Source organism: Eubalaena glacialis, chromosome 11, assembly GCF_028564815.1.
Source record: "Eubalaena glacialis isolate mEubGla1 chromosome 11, mEubGla1.1.hap2.+ XY, whole genome shotgun sequence".
Taxonomy (NCBI): Eukaryota; Metazoa; Chordata; class Mammalia; order Artiodactyla; family Balaenidae; genus Eubalaena; species Eubalaena glacialis.
The window spans coordinates 111,676,650-111,703,603 of record NC_083726.1 but is presented as its reverse complement, the minus strand read 5'-3'; the positions used below and the strand labels follow the sequence as shown (position 1 = coordinate 111,703,603).

Here is a 26,954-nt window from a genome sequence, read left to right as displayed (position 1 = left end):
AATAGTAAATGGTTTTAACTAAACATGGAAAATTGAACACATGCATATATCCCTGTCCACTTCTGAAATGCTACTAAAATGATAGTGAATGAATTTTAAAATGTATAAAACCACGAGGTTAAAGAAAATAGTCATGAATACAGTAGAGTATGAGAGATATTAATGACTATCTTGGAAGATGAACAGTGAATGAAGGAGTTAGCAAAGCTGTGATGGCTGAATACCAAGTACCTACAGTGGAAGACAGAAGGGAAAAGCAAGTCAACTCATGCTGAAAAATCTCAGAAAGGCTCAGGAATTGCAGGCACCAGGTATCACCAAAGGCAGGAGGTAGGGATTAGTCAATGCCCTATTAAAGGAACAGTAGACCCTAATCTCTCTGTCCACCCATATTGCCCAAGTGACCACCACTTCCCAACACCAACAGGAGCCAAAAGTTTATTCAGAGAAGAAAATGAACCAGGGAAACTCTGGATCTGACATAAATCCAATAAAATGATAGGAAGTTAAAAATCAATAACCTCTTAGGGAAAAAAGAAAATAGAACTAAAGACAAATATATGGGCAAGAGGAAAGAAAAGAGAAGGAAATTAATCAATCTATGAACTTCAACATTTACGCAGAGAGAGAAGACAGAGAAAATGGTGGGGAAGAAACTACAAGAGAAATATAAGAAAATGTCCTAGAGGTGAAGGATATGCACTTTTTTTTTTTTAAATTTTTTGGCCACACCACACAGCATGTGGGATCTTAGTTCCCCAACTAGGGATCGAACCCGCACCCCCTGCATTGGAAGTGCGTAGTCTTAACCACCGGACCGCCAGGGAAGTCCCAGGACATGTACTCTCTGATTGTAAGGACCTACTCACCAAAATGAAGAAAGAAAAGGACCTCCACCAAGGCATATCACCTTGAGATTTCAGAACTCTAAGAAGAAGGAAAAGGATTCTAACAGCTTCCAGGTCCAGAAGGACAAAGATAGATTCTCTAAAAATTATAAGCAAAAGGATATTAGAATTCTCAACATCAGCCCTTTACAATAGAAAACTCCAGGGAAATGTATTAACATTGAGAAGACAAATGATTTTTAGCATAGAATTTTATACCTAGCCAAAGTATACGAGTGCAAAGGCAGAATAAAGACATTTTCAAACATGCAAGTTTTCAAAAACGATATATTTCTATGCCTCCATTCTCATGAAGTTCCTGGAGGATGAATTTCACCAACCAAGGATATAAAGCAATAGAGAAAACAGTATGGAATCTGGCAAAGAATCCACCAGAAAAACAAGTGTTGGACCTAACAGGGATTGATAGCTGTATGGAAGGTTTAGTGAACAAACACTTCTGGTCTGAACAGGATAACGGAGGGTTCCTAGAGGATGGTCTCCGGGAAAAAATACATGTGACCAATAAGACATCTGATGTGTTTAAAAAGAATGAAGTATTGCCACTGGCAGCAACATGGATGGACCTAGAGATTATCATACTAAGTGACGTAAGTCAGAGAAAGACAAATATGATATCACTTATATGTGGAATCTAAAAAATAATACTAATGAATCTATACACAAAACAGAAACAGACTCACAGACATAGAAAACAAGCTTATGATTACCAAAGGGAAAAGGGACGGGGGAGAGATAAATTAGGAGTTTGGGATTAACAGATACAAACTATTATACATAAAATAGATAAACAATAAGGATTTACTATATAACACAGGGAACTATATTCAGTATCTTATAGTAACGTATAGTGAAAAACAATCTGAAAAAGTATACATATATGTGGCTGAATCACTTTGCTGTACACCTGAAACTAACACAATATTGTAAATAAACTGTATTTCAATTTTTAAAAATGATAAAGCAAAACCAAAAAAATAAATAAGAAATAAAAGACATCTGATGTGTTTAATGAGGTAATTAAGCTGGGAAAGTGGACACTTAAACAAGTGTCACCAATATGGTATAATGAGTATTATAAAGGGAGAGATTTAGGGAATCATGGGCAACCTAACCTGCAAGGTTTCCCTGGGGAAGAGCTGTGTAAACCAATCGAAGGATGAAAGATGATAGAAGCAGCGTGGGAAAGTGAGAGAGAGCTGTGAAAGGGGAAGGTGTGTGTTCTACGCAGAGGGAATTATTTGTGCAACAGCCAAAGACAGTGCAAGAATGGTCATTGCAGGGACTAAAAGGAGTTCAAACTGTTCGGAGCATAGGGTAGGAGAGAAAGTGATGAAAGATGACTTGAGAGGTAGCACAAGTTCATGAAGATGGCCTTGTAAGCCATCTGGATGCAGGGGTTCAAGTGAGAGATCAGGGTAGCAGAGGCCAGAATGATTGCCAAGGACATGAAGGGAAGTAGACAGATTAAGACACGCTGAGGAGGTGGGGTTAAGAAGCTGGTGGGGAATTGCAGTTGGGAAGGGAAATGAACCAAGGATGACCCCCCCCCAAAGTCCTTGGCCGTGTGTGTGGATGGTGGCAGAGTTGGCTAAGCTGGGGGACACAAGAGGAGAGGGGGAGGAGAAGTTGTTGAGATGGAGGGTTCCATGAGACAATTAAGTAGGGATGTCTAGTAAACAGTTATACGTGGTCTAGAGCTCTGAAAACAGGTCTGGGTTGGAGCTAGAGACCCAAGAACCATCATGGAAAGAACAATGGAAACTCTAGCAACGAATACCTCCTGGGGGTGGAGTGGAGCGGAAGGAGCCTTCAGAGGGCAAGGAAAGAGCAGTCACAGGAAGAGATGCTCAACTGTGAGACCCCGTGGCAATGAGGGCCAGGGCAGAGGACAGCCTCAGGAAGGACACCGCAGTCAGGAGGCAATGAGGGCCAGGGCAGAGGACAGCCTCAGGAAGGACACCGCAGTCAGGAATGCAATACGCTGTGGGTGGGTCCAAATATCCACAAATAATTCTTACGAACCTCTCCTTACCAGGAGTTTCCCTCCTGGAGATCTCAGTGCCCATTCAAAACATTAATAAAGGAAGTCCCTCGAGAGCAGGATTTAAGGGGAATCCTGCACATTGTATAACACACAGATGGGGCATTTGGAAAACTTCAGATTATGATTCCTACCGTATGTTGCATTCGCTTGTTAAAATAACTCCTTTGATGTTACCCTCGTCTCCTTTTCATCTGCTCTTTCTGTCTCTTGTTAATGACAAGTCTGAGAAACTCTGTCCAGAAGCCTCCGAGCCTTTCCCCTGCTTGTGCCCCACAGGTTCACCCTGAGATCACGGTGACTGTCGGTCACGCCTTGGCCTCCTGGCTGCAGGATCCAGGCCCCAGGAGTCCTCCACAGACCCTGGCTTCACAGACCTCGAGCCTCGTGAAAGAAGGCAGAAGCAAGCCTGCCATGTGCCGAAGAAGAGAAACACATCAACCTCAGAACTGTGTATTCCTCTTCTTGACACGGGACAGGATTCAAATTTGTTCCTTAAACCTCTGATTCACAGCCATATTTCACTGTATTGAGGGGAACACACAGCTTCCCTTGCCTGTGATGGCTTTAAACAGAGACTGTTTTATGTCTTGAAATGCAATATTTATCACATTTATCAAAAAAAGAAGAAAGTTTATGAAATCTTTCTGGCTGTGTGCAGGGGTATATTGTGGCTATTTTGGGGTGAGATCTGGTGCTTCTAGCAAGAATAGGGACTGGGGGACATTTTGCCAGTGGAAGGATTAATTCATCAGCTCTGTCCATCTCAGATGTCGCTCAGGAAAGAATCTGGCACCTGAAAAAGAGTGTTTACCCTTACACACACACATACACACACACATACACACACACACAAATTCATCTCTCTGAATGATTGAAGGCCATTTCCAATTTTGCTTCACGGAATACTGGAGCTGAGTTTGAGATAAAATTATAGCGAGGACTTGGGATGTGCTGTGGCGTGTTTGGGGGCACCATGACGTTTGGATCCAAAGTCCATTTTGCACAAACACATATGGGAAAGGTGGTGTGTGTGTGTGTGTGTGTGTGGTGGGGGAGATGAGGAAAATCCCCATCAATGCACTCAGATAATAAATAGCACAAGATCAGATTCTGCCCTGCAAGCCAGCCATGTCTAAAGTTATCTCAAAGGAGCTGCCAATGAGCATTATTCTGGGGCCTGTTGTGTTGAAAACCACCTGGCTCCCCTCTGGAAAGCATCTGTCACAACTGTGCCAGGCCCCAGGAGCCTGGGGTTGTGTGAGTGGGGAGAATTCAAGGCCAGACCACACAACTTCAGTTTCTTCTAGTATCATGTCCTCATTGCCCTTAAAGAGTTACTGCTCCCAGTTTTGCTGCTTCCTTTGAAAGCACTTCATTTTTCCATCTCCAGGGGCTCTGAAGCAGGCCTAGCAAAAGTGGGACATGCTTCTGTCTGGATGGTGTTGGCCTTCCACGGTGGCCCGGTCTGGGGCACCTGCCAGATTTAGGGGTTGCAAGGGAGAGGTCTGGAAGCTGAAGATGCTTATCCGGGTCCCAAAGGACAGGTGTACAGTATTCATGGACATGCCTGGTATCTGTGCCAGCCCCGTGGAGACCTGTGGGGTTAAAAGGCAAGAACATTGTGCTAAGCCAATGTCTCCCAAGCAAAGGACACGTTCCACTAGCAGCTCATGTGATGTTTTTGGAAGGTGACTAGACTTGGCCTAACATCTCGTTAGAGCACCTGGAAGAATTATTCCCTTTACTGCTCTCAGCTCGTCCCTCTGATTGCAGTCCAGGAGAAAACCCCAGTCTACTGCTGGTATGCCTGTAACAACTTCCCGGGACTTGTGCGACTTCTTTTTCAATAAAGAGAATGCAGATCTTAGGCTAACTTCATTGATTAATAATGGATCAGTTTTATTGTATTTCTTTCTACTATTTGCTATTCAGGGTAACTGATAGTGTTAGTTTTCCATTTTCAGAAATGTGATGGACTTAAAAAGTGAATTGGTTTAGAGGAAATTAATATGCAAATAGCTGTCTAGATAGGTAATGGAAAACAATTTAAAAGTTGGCTGACAAATGACTAAAGATTGGGAAACAATCTAATGCAAGAAGCCTACTGGACTGGTCGACTCAAGAAGACACTAGAATTTGTAGTGGTGGTGCTTTTAGCAATACACACACATGCACGCACACGCACACGTGCACACACAGAGAATCTAAGGAGAACGGTGCACCCTTAGGGAGTTAGATAAATTACAGCCGACTACCTGGCTCACCAGCAAAGTCCGTTCAATAGTCTTTAACATTTTTAAATTCTCTTTGGCAGAATCTCAGCAAATTGCTTTCAGAAGTAAATAACAAACATGAAAAATGATCAATCTATGTGTATAACCATATTTTTTTACCCCAAATATTCTTATCCAGTACGATTACCTACATAACTCCTCGGACTTGCTTCTGTTTTTAAAACTCAAGTCTAGTCTCGAAGATTAATATTTATCTCCCTGAGGGAAAAAATTGGATGCAGGCTCTGAAGGCACCGAAGAGCTACCATGAACCACAAGCCATGGGTCCCAAAACAGAAGAGAAAAACACTGTTCCTGAGAAGGTCTTTTCAGCTCACTCCCTGGACTCGAAACACTCAGACAGCATCACTTGTAAGCATAAAAGCCAATGACACTCAGTAACACCTTGGCTACCTGTACCCCCAGGAATGGTTCTTCCTTTCTTGGATACCCATATTTTCTCTTTTCTAGAGACCTGAGCATATATGCAAGCTGTATTTTTACATAACCGTGTGTCTTTCTAGAATAACTTTCCCAAGGTCTCACAGGGATTATATTGCAATGCCTGGATTTAAACCCAGATCTGTTGAACAATCACTGCCCTACAGAGATGTGTTGCCTTCACGAAAGAGTTAAAGACCACTGGGTCTAGTTTTTATAATTTACACTATTCCTTCCTCACTGTCAGGCTCAACGGTCATTTCTCTTTTGCCTATAAAAGACTCCCCTTTTTTCTTGCTTATTTCATGTTTCTCTATCATACATAAGGATATTGCCAGGTGCATGAGCTCTGGATTGATGGGTCTAATCTACTGAGAGTGGTCTCTGAGTGGGGCATGGAAGACCCAATAATCATAATCGTGGTGATTTCAGGTGAACAAACTCAATCACAACCTGTAGAATTACAGAGAACTTTGAAGATAAAATACCATAGGGCTTGGTGGAAGAACTTTTGCTCTACATTCCTGACTTCAACTATATGATTAGGTTTTATGTGTTCACTAACAGATTAGGAACTAAAATGAGGAAAAATATTTTGAAAGAGAAGTGACTTGTACTGGAATCGGCAGTGACCAGTTTCATTGAATAGAGGAGAGGTTCATAGAATGCTAGAGCTGAAATGATAGTACCTTAGAGATTATTACATTATTATATACTAAATAGGTATTATATCCTGTTATATATTATGTATTATTATATGCTTTTCATCAAGAGATGAAGATAGTGAGACGTAGGAAGTGACTTGCTCACAGCTTTATGAATTACATGCAAATGCCATCAATTAAAGTGTGGCATAGTAAACACACATCAAGCATAAGGAAGGAAATTTAGCCTTCAAGGAAAACAGCCGTATGTAGGTTTCATCTGTCATGGAGCTGATAGAGTTGATGGGTGGGGAACATCCAACATACTGTCCAAATGACTGAGTTCTTGCCTCTCTTACACTCTAAAAAAGACTTCTGGGTCCAGAGTGGATGGTCCAAGTGGTAGAGGAGATGCCTGGGAATGAAAAAATGGCAAGCTGTCTCCAATTCCAACCAATGTACTGGAAAGACAGGTGTGTTCACCCAGATGTTTGGAGGGGATTGGAGACTTTCCTTTGTAGCAGTGGTGGAGGGGATGGGCTCACGGCTTCAAAGGGGCCAGATGTGGCTTTGGCACATCTTTTTTTTTGGTCTGTATATTTTCTGGATGTTTGTCCATAACAAATGTGTTCTCTCTGAGATGGTAAGCTCCTACACCACAGTGACCATGTGTCTCACCAGCTTTGTTTGATGACTATCACGGAGTGACTTTCAATCAGAAAGCTGAGAACAGGGTGCTGTTTCAGAGGGTTGAGATGCCCAGACCATGTTCTCCTCCAACTCCTCCGAGAAAAATCACGTGTCCAAGTGCCTCCTGTGGTTGCCCCAGTGTGGGGACAGAAAAACAGCTTAACTGATGGCCGGTGATGGTGAGACCCATTCTGAGGACTGGGATGGCAAAGTGTTATGAGCGAATGCTCAGGATTCTCATTCCTTGAAGTAGGGCTCTCGTGAAAACAGGTTTTCCTTCCAGATATATTCGATTGTCTCCATCATAACTTGAGCTCTCTAATTGTGTTTCTGAGAAATACCAAAGAATAGCTTTCTCTGGGGATCTGTCAGACAGTCACAGCCTGCCATGGGAGCAGTGACTGGTGTAGCTTTCCCTAGAGAAAGGAGTGGATCATGTATATCTACTAATGGTTCCAATCAGCCCAGGGAACCTAGGCTCAGCGACCCTTAAGCAGACTGAGAGAGATTTTGGGCTCTCGCCCTTGCCATGACCCTGGCATTCCCCAAGACCAGTCAGGGCACCACTACCTCATCTTCTCCTGAAGCAACACCTGAGTCACTAAGTGTTTTGATAAACCCGAGTCAGTCTGTTGTTTGTTTAGAAAATAAATCTGCATCCAAGGGAAACTGGTTTTTATTTATTTATTTATTTTTGGCTGCGTTGGGTCTTCGTTGCTGCACACAGGTTTTCTCTAGTTGTGGCAAGCGGGGGCTACTCTTCATTGCAGTGCACAGACTTCTCACTGTGGTGGCTTCTCTTGTTGCGGAGCACGGCCTCTACGCATGCAGGCTTCAGTAGTTGTGGTGCGCAGGCTCTAGAGCGCAGGCTCAGTAGTTGTGGCACATGGGCTTAGTTGCTCCGCGGCATGTGGGATCTTCCCAGACCAGGGCTCAAACCTGTGTCCCCTGCATTGGCAGGCGGATTCTTAACCACTGCGCCACCAGGGAAGTCCAGGAAACTGTTTCTTTAAACAAAATAATGGCAGACCAACTTGTTAACATATGACAGTGACAGCCTTCTTTCAAGGCATAGACACAGCCCCCTGCTTTCGAAGCTTTCTTTGACTGCTCCAAAATGCTTGACCTTTACTTGTCTGAATTCTGATAGAGTCTGCACCAGAGAGAGAACACCCAGTCACATGCAGTCTATTTTGTCTCCCAAACTAAAAAAACTAATTTCTGAGGAGATAAGGACCATTTCATATATATTTTTCTGTATTTAGTTGCATACAAATCTTGTGTATAAGTAAAGAAAAAGAAACAGAGAGCCTTGTGTTATGGACTGAATGTCTGTGTCCCCTCCAGAATCCATATGTCCTACCTACCAATGTGATGGTATTAGGAGGTGGGACCTTGAGAGGTAATTATGTTTAGATGAGACCATGAGGGTGGGGCTTCCACAATGGTATTGGTGCCCTTATAAGAAGAGGGCACCACCAATGTTCATAGGGCACCTAAATGTCCATCAACAGATGAATGGATAAAGAAGATATGGTACATATATACAATGGAATATTACTTAGTCATTAAAAAGAATGAAATAATGCCATTTGCAGCAACACGGATGGACCTAGAGATTATCACACTAAGTGAAATAAGTCAGGCAAAGAAAGATAAATATCATATGATATCGTTTATATGCAGAATCTAAAAAAATGATACAAATGAACTAATTTACAAAACAGAAACAGACTCACAGACTTAGAAAACAAACTTATGGTTACCAAAGGGGAAAGGTGGAGGGGGGGATAAATTAGGAGTTTGGGATTAACATATACACACTACTTTATATAAAATAGATAATCAACAAGGACCTGCTGTAGAGTACAGGGAACTCTACTCAATACTCTGTAATAACCTATATGGGAAAAGAATCTGAAAAAGAATAGATACTATATATATATATATATATATGTATAACTGAATCACTTTGCTGTATACCTGAAACTAACACAATATTGTAGATCAACTATAGTCCAGTATAAAATAAAAATTTAAAAAAAAAAAAGAAGAGGGCACCAGAGCTCTCTCTCCACATATACACAGAGCCTGGGTCACATGAGCATACAGGGAGATGGTGGTCTTCATCAGGACCAAACTGGCTGGCTCCATAATCTTCAACTTCATGGCCTCCAGAACTGTGAGAAATAAGCTACCCAGTCGATGCTATTGTGTTAACAGCAACTCAACCTGATGAAGACAGCTGGGAAGGCTCAGACTGCAGTTTTTGTGGGTATAGCTCTGTGGTATCCAATTCTCATTTTTTAATACCTGAGCCATATGAGCCAAGAGATGAAGGCAGTGGTATTCCCTGCAAGCCCTCCTGCAGTCTGGACAGTGTTATTCCTGGTTATGTAGTTCAGGGCCTGGCTCTCTAGCCCTTATAGAATATTCTGTTGGTCACTTATTGTTCTCAAATTCCTTTGCTGCTTAAACTAGCCAGAGTGGACTCCAAGGTCTGCAATTAAGAACTCAGGCCAATGGCATGAACAAATGCAGCTGGAAATAAAGGGATTAAACCAGTTTCTTTATTGCAGGATTTCTCAGAACCATTAAAATAATGTGCTTAGTAAATCTCCAAAAGGGAGATAGAGTGTGTGGCAGTATCTTCACCTAACCCTGTGGGGACTGTCTGACAACTGCATCCCAGGACGGATAATCTTGCAAGAAGTTTGCAAAGAACTCTGAGCCTGGTACAAACTGCCCATCCAGTCCTCCTGAACAGAACTGGCCCAGCCTGTAAGAGTTACCCCTGATCCTCTCTGTCATTCCCTGGCTCTCTGATGCCAGGCTAGCTGAAAACACCCCCTGAAATAGATTTCTTTTTTTACAACTAAAAAAGCAATAGAAACAAAAGACAGAGGGGGCCACATTTTCCTTTGACCTGAAGGTAGATTTTCACCTGTTTCATCCTCTTCTTTTGGGTCCAGTGCTCATGAGTCAGCATTTATTTTCATGACTATCTCAGTGCAAAACCTAATGAAAGGGAGGACCTTCAAGATCGCAGAGGAGTAAGACGTGGAGATCACGTTCCTCCTCACAAATACATCAAAAATACATCTACATGTGGAACAACTCCTACAGAACACCTACTGAACGCTGGCAGAAGACCTCAGACTTCCCAAAAGGCAAGAAACTCCCCCACGTACCTGGGTAGGGCAAAAGAAAAAAGGAAAAACAGAGACAAAAGAATAGGGACGGGACCTGCACCAGTGGGAGGGAGCTGTGAAGGAGGAAAGGTTTCCACACACTAGGAAGCCCCTTCGCGGGCGGAGACTGCGGGTGGCGGGGGGGAAGCTTCGGAGCCACGGAGGAGAGCGCAGCCACAGGGGTGCGGAGGGCAAAGCGGAGAGATTCCTGCACAGAGGCTCGGCGCCGAGCAGCACTCACCAGCCCGAGAGGCTTGTCTGCTCACCTGCCAGGGCGGGCGGGGGCTGGGAGCTGAGGCTCGGGCTTCGGAGGTCAGATCCCAGGGAGAGGACTGGGGTTGGCGGCGTGAACACAGCCTGAAGGGGGCTAGTGCGCCACAGCTAGCCGGGAGGGAGTCCGGGAAAAGGTCTGGAGCTGCCGAAGAGGCAAGAGACCACTGTTTCGGGGTGCACGAGGAGAGGGGATTCAGAACACCGCCTAAACGAGCTCCAGAGACGGGCACGAGACGCGGCTATCAGCGCGGACCCCAGAGACGGGCATGAGATGCTAAGGCTGCTGCTGCCGCCACCAAGAAGCCTGTGTGCGAGCACAGGTCACTCTCCACACCGCCCCTCCCGGGAGCCTGTGCAGCCTGCCACTGCCAGGGTCCCGTGATCCAGGGACAACTTCCCCAAGAGAACACACGGTGCACCTCAGGCTGGTGCAACGTCACGCTGGCCTCTGCTGCCACAGGCTCGTCCCACATCCGTACCCCTCCCTCCCCCGGCCTGAGTGAGCCAGAGTCCCCTAATCAGCCGCTCCTTTAACCCCCTCCTGCCCGGGCAAAGAACAGATGCCAGAGGGCGACCAACATGCAGAGGCGGGTCCAAATCCAAAGCTGAACCCCAGGAGCTGTGTGAACAAAGAAGAGAAAGGGAAATTTCTCCCAGCAGCCTCAGGAGCAGCGGATTAAATCTCCACAATCAACTTGATGTACCATGCATCTGTGGAATACCTGAGTAGACAATGCATCATTCCAAAATTGAGGCGGTGGACTTTGGGAGCAACTGTAGACTTGGGGTTTGCCGAATGCGACTGACTAGTTCCTGATTTATATGTATATCTTAGTTTAGTATTTAGAGCTTATTATCATTGGTAGATTTGTCTATTGATTTTGTTGCTCTCTTCCTTTATATATATATATATATATATTTTTTTTTTTTCCCCTTTTTCGCTTTTTGTGAGTATGTGTATGCTTCTTTGTGTGATTTTGTCTGTATAGGTCTGCTTTTACCATTTGTCCTAGAGTTCTGTCTGTCCGTATTTTTGTTTAGTATAGGTTTTAGCACTTGTTATCATTGGTACATTTGTTTATTGGTTTGGTTGCTCTCCTTTTTTTTTAATTACTTTTATTTTTTTAATTTTAATAATTTTTTTAATTTTTAATTTTAATAACTATATTTTATTTTATTTTATTTTATTTCTTTCTTTATTTTTTCTTTTCTCCCTTTTCTTCTGAGCTGTGTGGCTGACAGGGTCTTGGTGCTCTGGCTGGGTGTCAGGCCTGAGCCTCTGAGGTGAGAGAGCCAAGTTCAGGACATTGCTCCACCAGAGACCTCCCAGCCCCTTGTAATATCAATTGGCGAGAGCTCTCCCAGAGATCTCCGTCTCAACACTAAGACCTAGCTCCACTCAACGACCAGCAATCTCCAGTACTGGACACTCCATGCCAAACAACTAGCAAGACAGGAACACAGCCCCACCCACTAGCAGAGAGGTTGCCTAAAATCATAATAAGTTCATAGACACCCCAAAACACACCACTGGATGCGGTCCTGCCCACCAGAAAGACAAGGTCCAGCCTCATCCACCAGAACACAGGCACCTGTCCCCTTCGCCAGGAAGCCTACACAACCCACTGAACCAACCTTACTCACTGGGGGCAGACACCAAAAACAATGGGAACTAAAAACCTGCAGCCTATGAAAAGGAGACCCCAAACACAGTAAGTTAAGCAAAATGAGAAGACAGAAATACACAGCAGATGAAGGAGCAAGGTAAAAACCCACCAGATCAAACAAATGAACAGGAAATAGGCAGTCTACCTGAAAAAGAATTCAGAGTAATGAGAGTAAAGATGATCCAAAATCTTAAAAATAGAATGGAGAAAATACAAGAAACATTTAACAAGGACCTCGAAGAACTAAAGAGTAAACAAACAATGATGAATAGCACAATAAATGAAATTAAAAATTCTCTAGAAGGAATCAAGAGCAGAATAACTGAGGCAGACAAACGGATAAGTGACTTGGAAGATAAAATAGTGGAAATAACTACCACAGAGCAGAACAAAGATAAAAGAATGAAAAGAATTGAGGACAGTCTCCGAGACCTCTGGGACAATATTAAATGCACCAACATTCGAATTATAGGGGTCCCAGAAGAAGAAGAGAAAAAGAAAGGGACTGAGAAAATATTTGAAGAGATTATAGTTGAAAACTTCCCTAATATGGGACAGGAAATAGTCAAGTCCAGGAAGCTCAGAGAGTCCCATACAGGATAAATCCAAGGAGAAACATGCCAAGACATATATTAATCAAACTATCAAAAATTAAATACAAAGAAAAAATATTAAAAGCAGCAAGGGAAAAACAACAAATAACATACAAGGGACTCCCCATAAGGTTAACAGCTGATTTTTCAGCAGAAACTCTGCAATCCAGAAGGGTGTGGCAGGACATATTTAAAGTGATGAAAGGGAAAAACCTACAACAAAGATTACTCTACCCAGCAAGGATCTCATTCAGATTCCATGGAGAAATTAAAACCTTTACAGACAAGCAAAAGCTAAGAGAGTTCAGCACCACCAAACCAGCCTTACAGCAAATGCTAAAGGAACTTCTCTAGGCAGGAAACACAAGAGAAGGAAAGGACCTACAATAACAAACCCAAAACAATTAAGAAAATGGTAATAGGAACGTACATATCGATAATTGCCTTAAATGTAAATGGATTAAATGCTCCAACCAAAGGACACAGACTAGCTGAATGGGTACAAAAACAAGACCTGTACATATGCTGTCTACAAGAGACCCACTTCAGACCTAAGGACATGCACAGACTGAAAGTGAGGGGATGGAAAAAGATATTCCATGCAAATGGAAATCAAAACAAAGCTGGAGTAGCAATTCTCATATCAGACAGAATAGACTTTAAAATAAAGACTATTACAAGAGACAAAGAAGGACACTACATAATGATCAAGGGATCAATCCAAGAAGAAGATATAACAATTGTAAATATTTATGCACCCAACATGGTAGCACCTAAATACATAAGGCAAATGCTAACAGCCATAAAAGGGGAAATAGACAGTAACACAATCATAGCAGGGGACTTCAACACCCCACTTTCACCAATGGACAGATCATCCAAAATGAAAATAAATAAGGAAATACAAGCTTTAAATGACACATTAAACAAGATGGACTTAATTGATATTTACAGGACATTCCATCCAAAAACATTCTTCTCAAGTGCTCATGGAACATTCTCCAGGATACATCATATCTTGGGTCACAAATCAGCCTTGGTAAATTTAAGAAAATTGAAATCATATCAAGTATCTTTTCCAACCTCAACGCTGTGAGACTAGATATCAATTACAGGAAAAAAACTGTAAAAAAATACAAACACTTGGAGGCTAAACAATATGGTACTAAATAACCAAGAGATCACTGAAGAAATCAAAGAGGAAATCAAAAAATACCTAGAAACAAATGACAATGAAAACACGACGACCCAAAACCTATGGGATGCAGCAAAAGCAGTTCTAAGAGGGAAGTTTATAGCAATACAATCCTACCTCAAGAAACAAGAAACATCTCAAATAAACAACCTAACCTTACACCTAAAGCAATTAGAGAAAGAAGAACAAAAAACCCCCAAAGTTAGCAGAAGGAAAGAAATCATAAAGATCAGATCAGAAATAAAGGAAAAAGAAATGAAGGAAATGAAAGCAAAGATCAACAAAACTAAAATCTGGTTCTTTGAGAAGATAAACAAAATTGATAAACCATTAGCCAGACTCATCAAGAAAAAAAGGCAGAAGACTCAAATCAACAGAATTAGAAATGAAAAAGGAGAAGTAACATCTGACACTGCAGAAATACAAAGGATCATGAGAGATTACTACAAGCAACTATACGCCAATAAAATGGACAACCTGGAAGAAATGGACAAATTCTTAGGAAAGCACAACCTTCTGAGACTGAACCAGGAAGAAATAGAAAATATAAACAGACCAATCACAAGCACTGAAATTGAAACTGTGATTAAAAATCTTCCAACAAACAAAAGCCCAGGACCAGATGGATTCATAGGCGAATTCTATCAAACATTTAGAGAAGAGCTAACATCTATCCTTCTCAAACTCTTCCAAAATATAGCAGAGGGAGGAACACTCCCAAACTCATTCTACGAGGCCACCATCACCGTGATACCAAAACCAGACAAAGATGTCACAAAAAAAGAAAATTACAGGCCAGTATCTCTCATGAACACAGATGCAAAAATGCTCAACAAAATACTAGCAGACAGAATCCAACAGCACATTAAAAGAATCATACACCATGTTCAAGTGAGGTTTATCTGAGGAACGCAAAGATTCTTCAATATATACAAATCAATCAATGTGATACACCATATTGACAAATTGAAGGATAAAAACCATATAATCATCTCAATAGATGCAGAAAAAGCTTTTGACAAAATTCAACACCCATTTATGATAAAAACCCTCCAGAAAGTAGGCATAGAGGGAACTTACCTCAACATAATAAAGGCCATATATGACAAACCCACAGCCAACATCGTTCTCAATGGTGAAAAACTGAAACCATTTCCTCTAAGATCAGGAACAAGACAAGGTTGCCCACTCTCACCGCTGTTATTCAACATACTTTTGGAAGTTTTAGCCACAGCAATCAGAGAAGAAAAAGAAATAAAAGGAATCCAAATTGGAAAAGAAGAAGTAAAACTGTCACTGTTTGCAGATGACATGATACTATACACAGAGAATCCTAAAGATGCTACCAGAAAACTACTAGAGCTAATCAATGAATTTGGTAGACTAGCAGGATACAAAATTAATGCACAGAAATCTCTTGTATTCCTATACACTAATGATGAAAAATCTGAAAGAGAAATTAAGGAAACACTCCCATTTACCATTGCAACAAAAAGAATAAAATATCTAGGAATAAACCTACCTAAGGAGACAAAAGACCTGTCTGCAGAAAACTATAAGACACTGATGAAAGAAATTAAAGATGATACAAACAGATGGAGAGATATACCATGTTCTTGGATTGGAAGAATCAACATTGTGAAAATGACTGTACTACCCAAAGCAATCTACAGATTCAGTGCAATCCCTATCAAACTACCAATGGCATTTTTCACAGAACTAGAACAAAAAAATCTCACAATTTGTATGGAAACACAAAAGACCCCGAATAGCCAAAGCAATATTGGGAAAGAAAAACAGAGCTGGAGGAATCAGGCTCCCTGACTTCAGACTATACCAGAAAGCTACAGTAATCAAGATAGCATGGCACTGGCACAAAAACAAAAATATAGATCAATGGAACAGGATAGAAAGCCCAGAGATAAACCCACGCACATATGGTCACCTTATCTTTGAGAAAGGAGGCAAGAATATACAGTGGAGAAAAGACAGCCTCTTCAATAAGCGGTGCTGGGAAAACTGGACAGCTACATGTAAAAGAATGAAATTAGAATACTCCCTAACACCATACACAAAAATAAACTCAAAATGGATTAAAGACCTAAATGGAAGGCCAGACACTATAAAACTCTTAGAGGAAAACATAGGCAGAACACTCTATGACATAAATCACAGCAAGATGCTTTTTGATCAACCTCCTAGAGAAAGGGAAATAAAAACAAAAATAAACAAATGGGACCTAATGAAACTTAAAACCTTTGTACAGCAAAGGAAACCATAAACAAGATGAAAAGACAACCCTCTGAATGGGAGAAAATATTTGCAAATGAAGCAGCTGACAAAGGATTAATCTCCAAAATATATAAGCAGCTCATGCAGCTCTATACCACAGAAAAAAACAACCCAATCCAAAAATGGGCAGAAGACCTTAATAGACATTTCTACAAAGAAAACATACAGATGGCCAACAAATACAGGAAAAGATGCTCAACATCACTAATCATTAGAGAAATGCAAATCAAAACTACAATGAGGTATCACCTCACACGGGTCAGAATGGCCATCATCAAAAAATCTACAAACAATAAATGCTGGAGAGGGTGTGGAGAAAAGGGAACCCTCTTGCACTGTTGGTGGGTATGTAAATTGATACAGCCACTATGGAGAACAGTATGGAGGTTCCTCAAAAAACTAAAAGTAGAACTACCATATGACCCAGCAATCCCACTACTGGGCATATACCCTGAGAAAACCATAATTCAAAAAGAGTCATGTACCACAATGTTCATTGCAGCTCTATTCACAATAGTCAGGACATGGAAGCAACCTAAGTGTCCATCAACAGATGAATGGATAAAGAAGATGTGGCACGTATATACAATGGAATATTACTCAGCCATAAAAAGAAACGAAATTGAGTTATTTGTAGTGAGGTGGATGGACCTAGAGTCTGTCATACAGAGTGAAGTCAGAAAGAGAAAAACAAATACCGTATGCTAACACATATATATGGAATCTAAAAAAAAATAGTTCTGAAGAATCTAGGGGTAGGACAGGAATAAAGACGCAGACGTAGAGAATGGACTTGAGGACATGGGGAGGGGGAAGGGTAAGCTGGGATGAAGTGAGAGAGTGGCATGGACATGTATACAATACCAAATGTAAAATAGATAGCTAGTGGGAAGCAGCCGCATAGCACAGGGAGATCAGCTCGGTGCTCTGTGACCACCTAGAGGGGTGGGATAGGTAGGGTGGGAGCAAGATGCAAGAGGGAGGGGATATGGGGATATATATACGTATAGTTGATTCACTTTGTGATACAGCAGAAACTAACACTCCATTGTAAAGCAATTTATACTCCAATAAAGATGTTTAAAAAAAAACAACAACCTAATGAAAGAAGTCCTTCTAAAAAAACAATGTGGGAGGGGAGGGGAGACAATCAACATGAAAATCCATTCTGTTTCACCAGCTATGCATCCTTCCCCTCCCAAGATGATATATTCCACAGTTCCTTAGAGATTTTTCTAAATGATTACATTGTGTTTCAATCTTTCCTATTCATCCTCCACTTCTCTTTTACTTGTTCACTGGGAGTGAAATGGAGCAGGACCCTATGTTCCCTGCCCCCCATGTCCTCAGCCTGCTTTTGTCTGTGGAAAAACTTTAGCCAAAGAATAAGTTTAATCAGAGAAGTGAGAAAATGCAGAAACAAAGCGAAACAGTCAAAGGAGGACAAGTAATAACAATTTAGTCATTAAGCAAAGTCAAGGACCGTTAGTTCCTTCTTAAGGGCTACAGATAATATTCTGAGCCATATCCTGTGAGCTGTCTTATAGACACTGAAACCTCCACCAGATGGAAGAAGTTAAGTGCATGATGACCAGACTGTAGCCATGACATAAGCTGCCACAATTCCGAGAACTGGCCTCAAGGAAATGGGAACAAACCAACTCTGGAACTGAAGATTAAGTGTACCTAAAACAATCAAGATGACGCTGGTCAGACCACCAATGACCAATTTCAAGATGACTGCCAGAGCTGACTGTGCTGTTTCTGCATTAGCCCCCTCCCTCAACCTATAAAAGCTCTTGCCCACTGTTTGTAGAAGCAGGGTGTTTCGGCCTTTGGACAGGTGTCCGCCCTCCCCCCCAATCCCGGTTGCTGGCATCCAAAACAAAGCAAACTCTCCTTTCCACCAACCTTGCCTCTTTATTGGCTTTCGAGCGGCGAGAAGCTGGACCCCACTTTCGGTTACAGGAGGACATAGCATTAAAAGTAGGATGGGGCTTCCCTGGTGGCGCAGTGGTTAAGAATCCACCTGCCGATGCAGGGGACAAGGGTTCGATCCCTGGTCCGGGAAGATCCCACACGCCGTGGAGCAACTAAGCCCGTGCACCACAACTACTGAGCCTGCGCTCTAGAGCCCACAAGCCACAACTACTGAGCCTGTGCGCCTAGAGCCCGTGCTCCGCAACAAGAGAAGCTACCACAATGAGAAGCCCGTGCACCGCAACGAAGAGTAGCCCCCGCTCGCTGCAACTAGAGAAAGCCCGCGTGCAACAACAAAGACCCAACGCAGCCATAACTAAAATAAATAAATTTTTTTAAAAAGTATGATGCACTTCGAGGTCAGAGGTACCTGATTCCCAGCTCTGTCACTTTCTGTTATGGGCACTTAAGCAAGTGCTTAATCCTTCTGAGCCTCAAACATCCCGAACTGGATTGGCAAACAAGACTTGTGGGAGGGGCCCTACCTCAGGGGGAAGTTACTGGCGAGTGGACAGAGGAGTAGAGAGTCCATCTGTCTTAGAAGAGGAGAGACCATGAGATCCTGCTGGAAGTCTGGCACTGCTGGGCTCAGCCCTGGTGACAAGGAAAGGGGTAAGCAGAGTTCATTACTCACGGGACTCCAATCTCGAAGATGTTGTTCTGGATCAACTGCTTCCCCAACATGATGATGCTGAGCTGAATGCACAGCTCCATGAGGCAGCCCCCAGGGGCGCACTGCAGGAGGAGAAGAGGAAGGAAGGGGCGGTCAGACCAGGTGGAGCTCAGAGAGGCAAGGGCGTGAACTAAGCCAGCCTGTGGAGGCGGTAAGGATTGGAGCGGAGCGGGGCGGGGCGGGGCGGGGCGGGGCGGGGCGGGGCGGGAGGGGTACCTACAAACCACTAGCCTAGCCGGGCATGAAACACCAGTGGCTCTACTTGCCTCTTCCATGCGGTAACCGTCAAACACATAAACGTAGCTTCCAGGTCTGCCCACAAACCTGAAACGGAGAAGTGTGGGAAGAGTTAGGGGAAGAGAGAGGAAGTCAGGACTGCCTGAGGGCGTGTCTTCCGAGGGGACCAGCCACTGCCCAATGTTGTTCTTGAAAGGACTGGCCAGGGTGGGTGCTCATCACCCGGGAAGGAGTTCATACCTGTTATCAGCTAACAGTCACCCGTAACACACAGGGTTCACCTCTTGTTTTTTAGTTTTTATTGGACTATAGTTGATTTACAATGTTGTGTTAGTTTTTGCTGTACAACAAAGTGAATCAGTTATGCATATACGTATATCCACTCTTTTTAAGATTCTATTCCCATATAGGTCATTACAGAGTATTGAGTAGAGTTCCCTGTGCTATACAGTAGGTCCTTATTAGTTATCTATTTTATATATAGTAGTGTGTATGTGTCAGTCCCAATCTTCAATGTATTCCTCCCTGCCCCTTACCCCCCGGTAACCATAGTTTGTTTTCTACATCTGTAACTCTATTTCTGTTCTGTAGATAAGTTCATTCGTAGCTCTTAACCTGGTCAAATTCCAAGGGTAGGGGATTGAGGCTGGGTCTGGAGTGGGGCTGGGGCACTCGTGTGTGTGTTTGTGTGTGTGTGTGTGTGTGTGTGTGTGTGATCGAGTTCTGACTACAATTCCTCCACGAGGGCTTCTGATTTCCCAGGAAATGAAGGCCAAGATGGACTAAAGTTGCAAGTGGAGATTCCTGGGACCAGAAAAGAAAAATCCAGACTTCTTGCTGAAAATACTTAGAGGAATGGAAGAAGCCTGCCTCATTCCTCTTCTAAGACCTAAGGGTCTATTTTATTGGGGGATAAGACGATTGAGCAGATGGGGGAGGCAGAGAGGTACCAGCCAACCATGGAACCAGACAGGTCATCAGAAGAATCCCACTTCCTTGAAATGTCATCGCCTCACCCATCTATTGAAATCCTACTCGTCCATTTGAGGCTCAGCTTGACTTTCCTCCTTGGTGAGGTCTCCCTGTCTCTGTTCATAATTAAGTGTTCCCCTAACACTTTCTTTGCACCTTTTTTACGGTACTTACTGCAGATTACCCTGTGCTGTTGCCAAGACTATCTCTCTCAATTCACCATAAGTTGATCTAAGGGTCAGAACCCTATTATTTGTTTCCTGGAATATCATATGTATGCAAGTTTCTATTTATATTAAATCTAGACATAAATCACCAAAGAAGTATATAATCATTAACACGGAGAGCCTCTCTGCTACTGTAATTTCATGAGCATGAAGGGCAGGGGTCCGGAGAACGGGGTTGTGGTTTGGGTCACAAACACCTTTATAGGAAACTATAAAATGTGGACGATGACAGCTCTTGCTATCAGTGCCTGCTTGATGGGCTTTCAGTTCTAGGGAAGCTTTCCTGGCATAGTTGATGCCTACTGGGAAATCTTGGAGGGAACCAACTGATCTGACCACGAACAGTATTTATCAGAAGTGATTTTACACCCAGGACTGTTATATAGTAAAGAATATAACTGGTCATTGACCCTGATCCCTGGGAGGAGCCTCTAAATCCTTGGAATTTCCTGATAGGAGTGTCTTTGTTATTCATGGTGGGCCCCTGGGACTAGACCTAAGTTTATGCTAATGAGATCACTCAGGATGGGGAGGTCAATGCCAGAAAGACCAACCATGTGAGGAGAGAGTTGGGGTTTTGAGCCCAGTAAAAGCAGCCTGACCTCAGCTGGGGGAGAGGGACTGCGGATTGAGTTCAATCACATGAGCAATGATTCATTCAATCATGCTTGTACAACAGGACCCCAGTAAAAACTGTGAACACCGAAGCTTGGACGAGCATCCCGGTTGGTGACACACATTGACGTGCCAGGAAACTGACATGCTGAGGACATCCTGAAGACATGGAAGCTTCTTTTCAGGATGCTCCTAGACCTTACCCTATATGCCTCTCCCGTTTTGTCGCTTTGTATTTGTATCTCTTTGTGATAATAACACCATAATTTTAAGAAGAGCACATTCCAAGCTCTATAAGTTGTTCTAGTGAATTATCAAACCCAAGGGGTTAGTGGCTGTAGCCAGTTGGGTAGAACCATCAGTGGCCTCAGAGCCCCAGAGCTCGCAGTACTGTCTGAGGTAAGGGCAGTCTTGTGGGAGACTGTGCTCCTAATCTGTGAAGTCCACACTAATTCTGAGTAGTTGCCATCAGACCTGTATTGCAAGATCCAAGAGCCACTGGCTAGACATGAAATTCCCTCCAGTCACAGCCTCAAAGTTAAGAGACACAAATTCCTCTAAGACTAACCCTTCAGGGCCCAGAGCCGAATCACTGCAGAGTTTCCCATGTTATCAGAATCTGAAGATGCTAACCCAAAATGATTTAGTGCAGCCAGGTGGCAAAGGGAGTGGGGAATGGGGCCGAGGGTGTAAATTGACAATGGAGACAGGCTGACTCCAGTGGAGGGCTCAGTCTTCATGACCAATTGCCCTTCCATGTATGGCACCAAGATACTCACCTCCCCTTGAAAAAGGCCACATAGAAGATGGGTGAGTAGGCATTGACAAACTTTAGCAAGAAAGCCTTGAGTATCAGGCGCTCTTCAAATGTCTGCTCTGTTTTTGGAACCTCTGAAAGAGAAGAGCAAAGCTGATCAGACTGAGAGACAGATTTCTCACCTCTCCAGAGCTGTGACCCTGTGACATGAGCCATTATCTGTCAGTTTACTCCTTCAGAGTAGAAACTAAGAGATCCATCTCTCTCGCACCTTAGAACTGACTTCACCTGGGAGGTCCCAAATGGTCTTCCAGGTAATATGGGGCTACAGAAGGCCAAGCGTACATACGATCATCACCTGTCTCTTTCCGCTGCCCTCCTCTTATCCACGCAAGCAACGGTTTCACACTGGGCTCCTCAAAGAGGGGTCTGGGCAAGCGGAACACCCTCCCACCACCCTTGCTTCATCACGAGGAATTCAGCTTTTACCTGCATACTTGCCACTCCTACAGAGATTTTACTTGAACAAACATCCCTGACAGAAAGGCTTGTTAACCAGTGAACAGAAGTCAAGAAGCAGTAAAAGCCTGTCTTGGGCACCAGGGTGTTGCTCCTCTTTCTCTCTTCCTTTGACTTTAGCAGGAAAGCACTCCTCTGGACATCCTCGGGCTAGGCTGAGGCATCCTGAGTCCACTTATTCAAATGATGGAGGCTCATCAGATAAGTAAGTGAAACAAACATAGCCTGAGCCTAAGGTCCCAGCCTCAGGGGTGACAGCGCCAGTGTGCTCTATCAGGTCCAAGCAGGGGAGTCAGCCAGTGTTCCCGGGCGGATCCTGAGAAACACCGAGCAGAAACCTCACTGGTGCCTTCAGAAGACTTGAGACCCACGGGAGCTCCGGTGGACAGCTGGGCAGAGAGCTCAGTGGGGTCTCCACAGACCGCGACAAAGAGCTTGGCAAAGATAAGAGGTTACTGGGCCACACTCTTCAGGGGCAGAAGGAAAGCACTAACCCCGCATCACGTGCCCTCTGACTAGAGCCCCAAAGTGTGCTGAGCCCAGGGCCAAACCACAAAGTGCACAGCAGCCAGGGAGTTCTGTGTCCAGATGAGTCCACGTGTGGACCCACCTGACCTGTCTGCCCACCTGACTTGCCAATAGCTTTCACAGGATTAGAAAAGCGGACATATGACCCTGTTCTCTCCCCTGGAATGCCCTTCCCATCTCCTCATGCACAAAGCCCTTGCATCGTTTGACATCCAGATCAAATGTCCCCACCACCTCCCTCCTGAAGCCTTCCCAGACGCCTTCAGCTGGCAGTAATCTCTCTCTGTTTTCTTCTACAGTACGTTACATTTCTCTGTATTAATTATCTACACGTCTGCCCTTTGAAAATCACTATAGTAGTAGCTTTCATTGACTGTGTCTTAGTTTGGGTTACGCTCTAAGTCAAGGATTTGGGAGTAAGTAGTCTATTTGGGAGGTGCTCCCAGGAAGCTTGGTAAGGGAGGGGTGGTGAGACACAGAAGTGAGGGAAGACAACCTGGGTGTGCCCATGAACGGGTTAATGCCGCAGGCAACTGGGACTCAGTCCCGCTGGGGATCTTCTAAGAGACTGTGTGAAGCAAGCCTCGGAATCATCATGCTGAGGCCTGAGCAAGTAGGACTCCCTCGCTGGTTGAAGGCCACTGCTGGGCTTGACTCCCCGGCACTTCTGGCTTATCCTACGCACGGGCCGAGCTCGCTCCCACAGCCAGGGAACACCTGCAGACAGGGAGCTGCTTTGACCTCAGCGGCAGCCAAGGGACGTGCGCGCTGCTCATGACTGTCAGTTCCAAGCTGCTCTCCACTTCCTCCTACGTGAGGGAGGGATTACGTCTCACTTTTATGGATAAAGGGAACTGAGGCCCAGAGAGGTTAGAGCCTTGCTCAAGATCACACAGCCAGTAGGGGACAGAGTTCCTTGTCTCCAAAGACAGTTTTTACTACATTACACCTTGAAATCAGGATCTTTGATTCATGTTTACACCACACTTCCTCTTTCACCTCCCCACCCTCCACTCCCAGCCTGACATCATGCACCTAAGAAACGTTTGTCACTATTCAGTGCACATTCACTGAGCACCGGCTGTGTCCCCTGCATCTTGCCAGGATGAATGAAGACGTCACCACTTCTTCCAGGAGCTTCACTGAGCCAGGTCTCTGTGAAAGGCTTTGGCAAACTGCCAAGTCTCTTCCAGGGTTCCCTTGTGAGCGGCAAGGTCTGACCTCCCCTCTCATCACGGCAGAGGGGATCCCAGGAAGAAGGATGCTGCATTTCCAGGATCTGCCTTCCCGCACAGCGTAGTGAGCCCCTCATTCGTTGGTGATCCTACAACATAGTCTTGAGTTTTGGCAGATGATACCCCGGAGCGTCAGCAGCGGTCCAAGCGTGAGCAGAGGCCGGCCGAGGAGATGGCCCCAGGCAGACGTGAGCCCCCGGGCACCTGTGGCCCTGGGAGGGGACTTGAGAATGAGAAAGCTTAGTGACGACCATCACTATTGTGCTCCTGGCCTTGATTTTCCCCTAAGGCTGAAGGAAGGGAAAATGAAGAGTTACTCGTCCTGGTCCCCATGAGAAATGTGGTGTCGGTCCTGGAGAGCCAGCAACACTGAAAACGTGTTCATTCTCCAATCTCCCCTCCATCCTAAAACCCACTTTAGTTCACTGATGTTGGCAAACAGTCCTAGAGGCCCTGGCAGGCCATGCTGAACCCACAGAGCTCCCATTCCCTCTCAGCTGTGTGTTGAGGGGAGGGATGATTTGCTTGTTTTGTTTTGATACAGAGATGGCTGTAGGAGCAGATTTTAGCATCAGACATATTTGAGTTCAAATGCTAGATGTAATTAGAAAAGTGAAGTTATATAAAAAGGATAATGATACCTCCTTCACAGGGTTGCCCCGAAGACACAATGGGAATGCTCATAGAGCACTCGGCCAGGTGCTTGGCACATAGTGGACCTCAGTATATGATGTTGTCCTAAACATCACAATCATCACCATCACAATCATCACCATCACAATCATCATCACCACAATCATCATTATCACCACCATCATCATCATCACCATCACCATCATGCAGGTCCAGCAGCCCTGCTTTCCACAGCACAGTTGGGAAGTCACAGGCTGGATGTTTGTGCACATGACTAGCCCCCTGAGGTTCCAGGCATCATTTCCATGCAATTACTGATCACCTTCTACCAATCGATGGAGAACATGGCTGGTAGGTGATCCTGCTGGCAAGAGGATTCTGCTGGCAGATATCACCTGTAGGTGATCCTCTGTCCCCACCCCACAGAACCACAGCCCAAGCTTTCTGAGGTCCTCCAGACAATTCTGGCAATAGCATTGCCTGCTAGGGAGTCTGGAGACATCGTCATTAATTCTACAGGAGATGAGGTTGGAAAAGTCTACCATGATATCCCTCAGCCAATAGATGGCTTTGTGGTTTTCTCCTTCCTGCCACACATGGACAGACACATGTGCAACCCCATGGATAAAAGTGCTGGGCAATCGCACTGCCTAGCCCAGGAAGCATTTGGATAATGCCTTGTACTCACCATTTATGGTTAACACTGCTACTTCTGCCAGCTCTTCTTTAGTTTACATATGTTAGCAAAGCCCCTTCAAACTTTAACCTAGAAGGCCTTCCCCTCCCTGCTACAAATCCTGCCCTACAAAGAGGCCAGGGCCACTCTGTTGATTTATACTCGTCACGCCCTCCCCGAGCTCCAGATCCACATCCACTTCTTCAACCTGACTCTTTTCGCTCTGACTAGAGGAAACAATTCTGAGGCCCAGGTGGAAGTGCCTGCCATCGATTTCTAAGGTCACTTTCGGTTTTAAGATCTCATAACTCTGAACCCCGAAGTGGCTGTTAACCTCACCACCTTCCCCACCCCCTCCCACCCGCCCCCACCATGTATGGTTTGGATGGCTTTTTCACAATGAGTGAGGTCACAGAGATACATCTTCTGGGAGGACCACAGCTGGTGTCAGATGTATAGTACTCTACTGTGCACGTTTATTGAGTTAATGAATGACATGACGTGACATGAAAAAAAACATTATTTGGAAGAAGTAAATACTGAAGTATTTGTCATTTACTAAAAATTCCCTGTCACACTGCAAGGAGGGCAAAGCCTAAGGAGGGACCTTTGTCTGCTGAGCAGGATAACGGTATGAAGATATGAGAGGAGCAGCCAGAGAGAGTTAAATTCCCTACTTAAGAGAAGAGATAAGGGTGCTGGAGGTAGATGCAGGACCCATAAAAGGCGAGAGCCAGGGCTCTGGGAGGGGGAAGGGAGGAGAAGGGGATGAGGGGGGCTGCTGCGTGACAGGTGGGGGGTGCCTGGTGGAAATTTCCATTAATTTCTGCTGTGTAATTTGTAGTGTGACCCCCTCATCTGCCTCTCCATAGACTCTCCAGTGAAGACTCATTACAACTGCGTTCCTTACCAGTGTCAAAGAATCCTGGATGGGTTCTTAGGGGAGGGATGTGCCAAAGGACTGAGTCCGACTTCAAGATGAGCACAGGGGCGTGAACACAGGCTCCCCGCCATACCCTGTTGTAGCTGAGTTACAAAGGAGAGAGACTGGGGACAGAGAGGCAGAGAGAAAGGAGGAGGAGGAGAAGGGGGAGGGAGGGAGGGAGGGAGGGTAGATGAAGAAAGTCACCGCTTATCAGTAAACAAAGGACGTAGCAGCCATCGAGTCATCAGCCAGTGCAGCCACCCTGGGCTGTGCACCCTGAACGGATTCAGGACGGAGAAAAGCAGGACACTGACCCTAGATAGTTAAGGTGCCTATCAAAGAGATGATTTCAATGAGCCCAGACTCTTGCATCTTCTCAAACTTAGAAAAGCGCTAAATGCATTAACTTGTCTGTTTTTCTTTAACTAACAGTAATCTTTCGATGGTCCAACTACCTGGTTTTTGTTGCAGAAACTCCTGTGTATCCTGGCTCCCCACTCACCTCTTCCAAGCAGTCCCTCAGAGCTACCTGAGAGGCTGCCTCCCGGGCTTAAGTAATCAGAAAGTCCACTGAATAAAACATAATTCTCAACTCTTAGGTAGTGCATTTTTTTCAGTGGACAGAAGGAAGGAAGGAAGGAAGGAAGGCGGGACGGAAGGGAAGGAGGGCGGGAGGGATCACTTTCAATTGGCGTTTGAGCCTCTGCCCAACCAATTCAACAGTAACTTAATAACATCTTGTGTCTCAATTTTAAATATTTTG

At 44.3% G+C, this 26,954-nt stretch overlaps 1 protein-coding gene across 1 annotated transcript in view; it reads right to left on the bottom strand.

The window, feature by feature from the left end:
• The window catches only part of ANO2 (anoctamin 2), a 347,350-nt gene that overhangs the window by 39,309 nt on the left and 281,087 nt on the right, over positions 1 to 26,954 (bottom strand). Inside the window, exons 17-19 of the mRNA XM_061206693.1 lie at positions 21,698 to 21,809; positions 19,134 to 19,191; positions 18,829 to 18,929 (exon numbers count right to left, since the gene is read on the bottom strand). Coding sequence (XP_061062676.1) covers positions 18,829 to 18,929; positions 19,134 to 19,191; positions 21,698 to 21,809 — 271 coding nt within the window. The remainder of the gene's footprint in view (positions 1 to 18,828; positions 18,930 to 19,133; positions 19,192 to 21,697; positions 21,810 to 26,954) is intronic.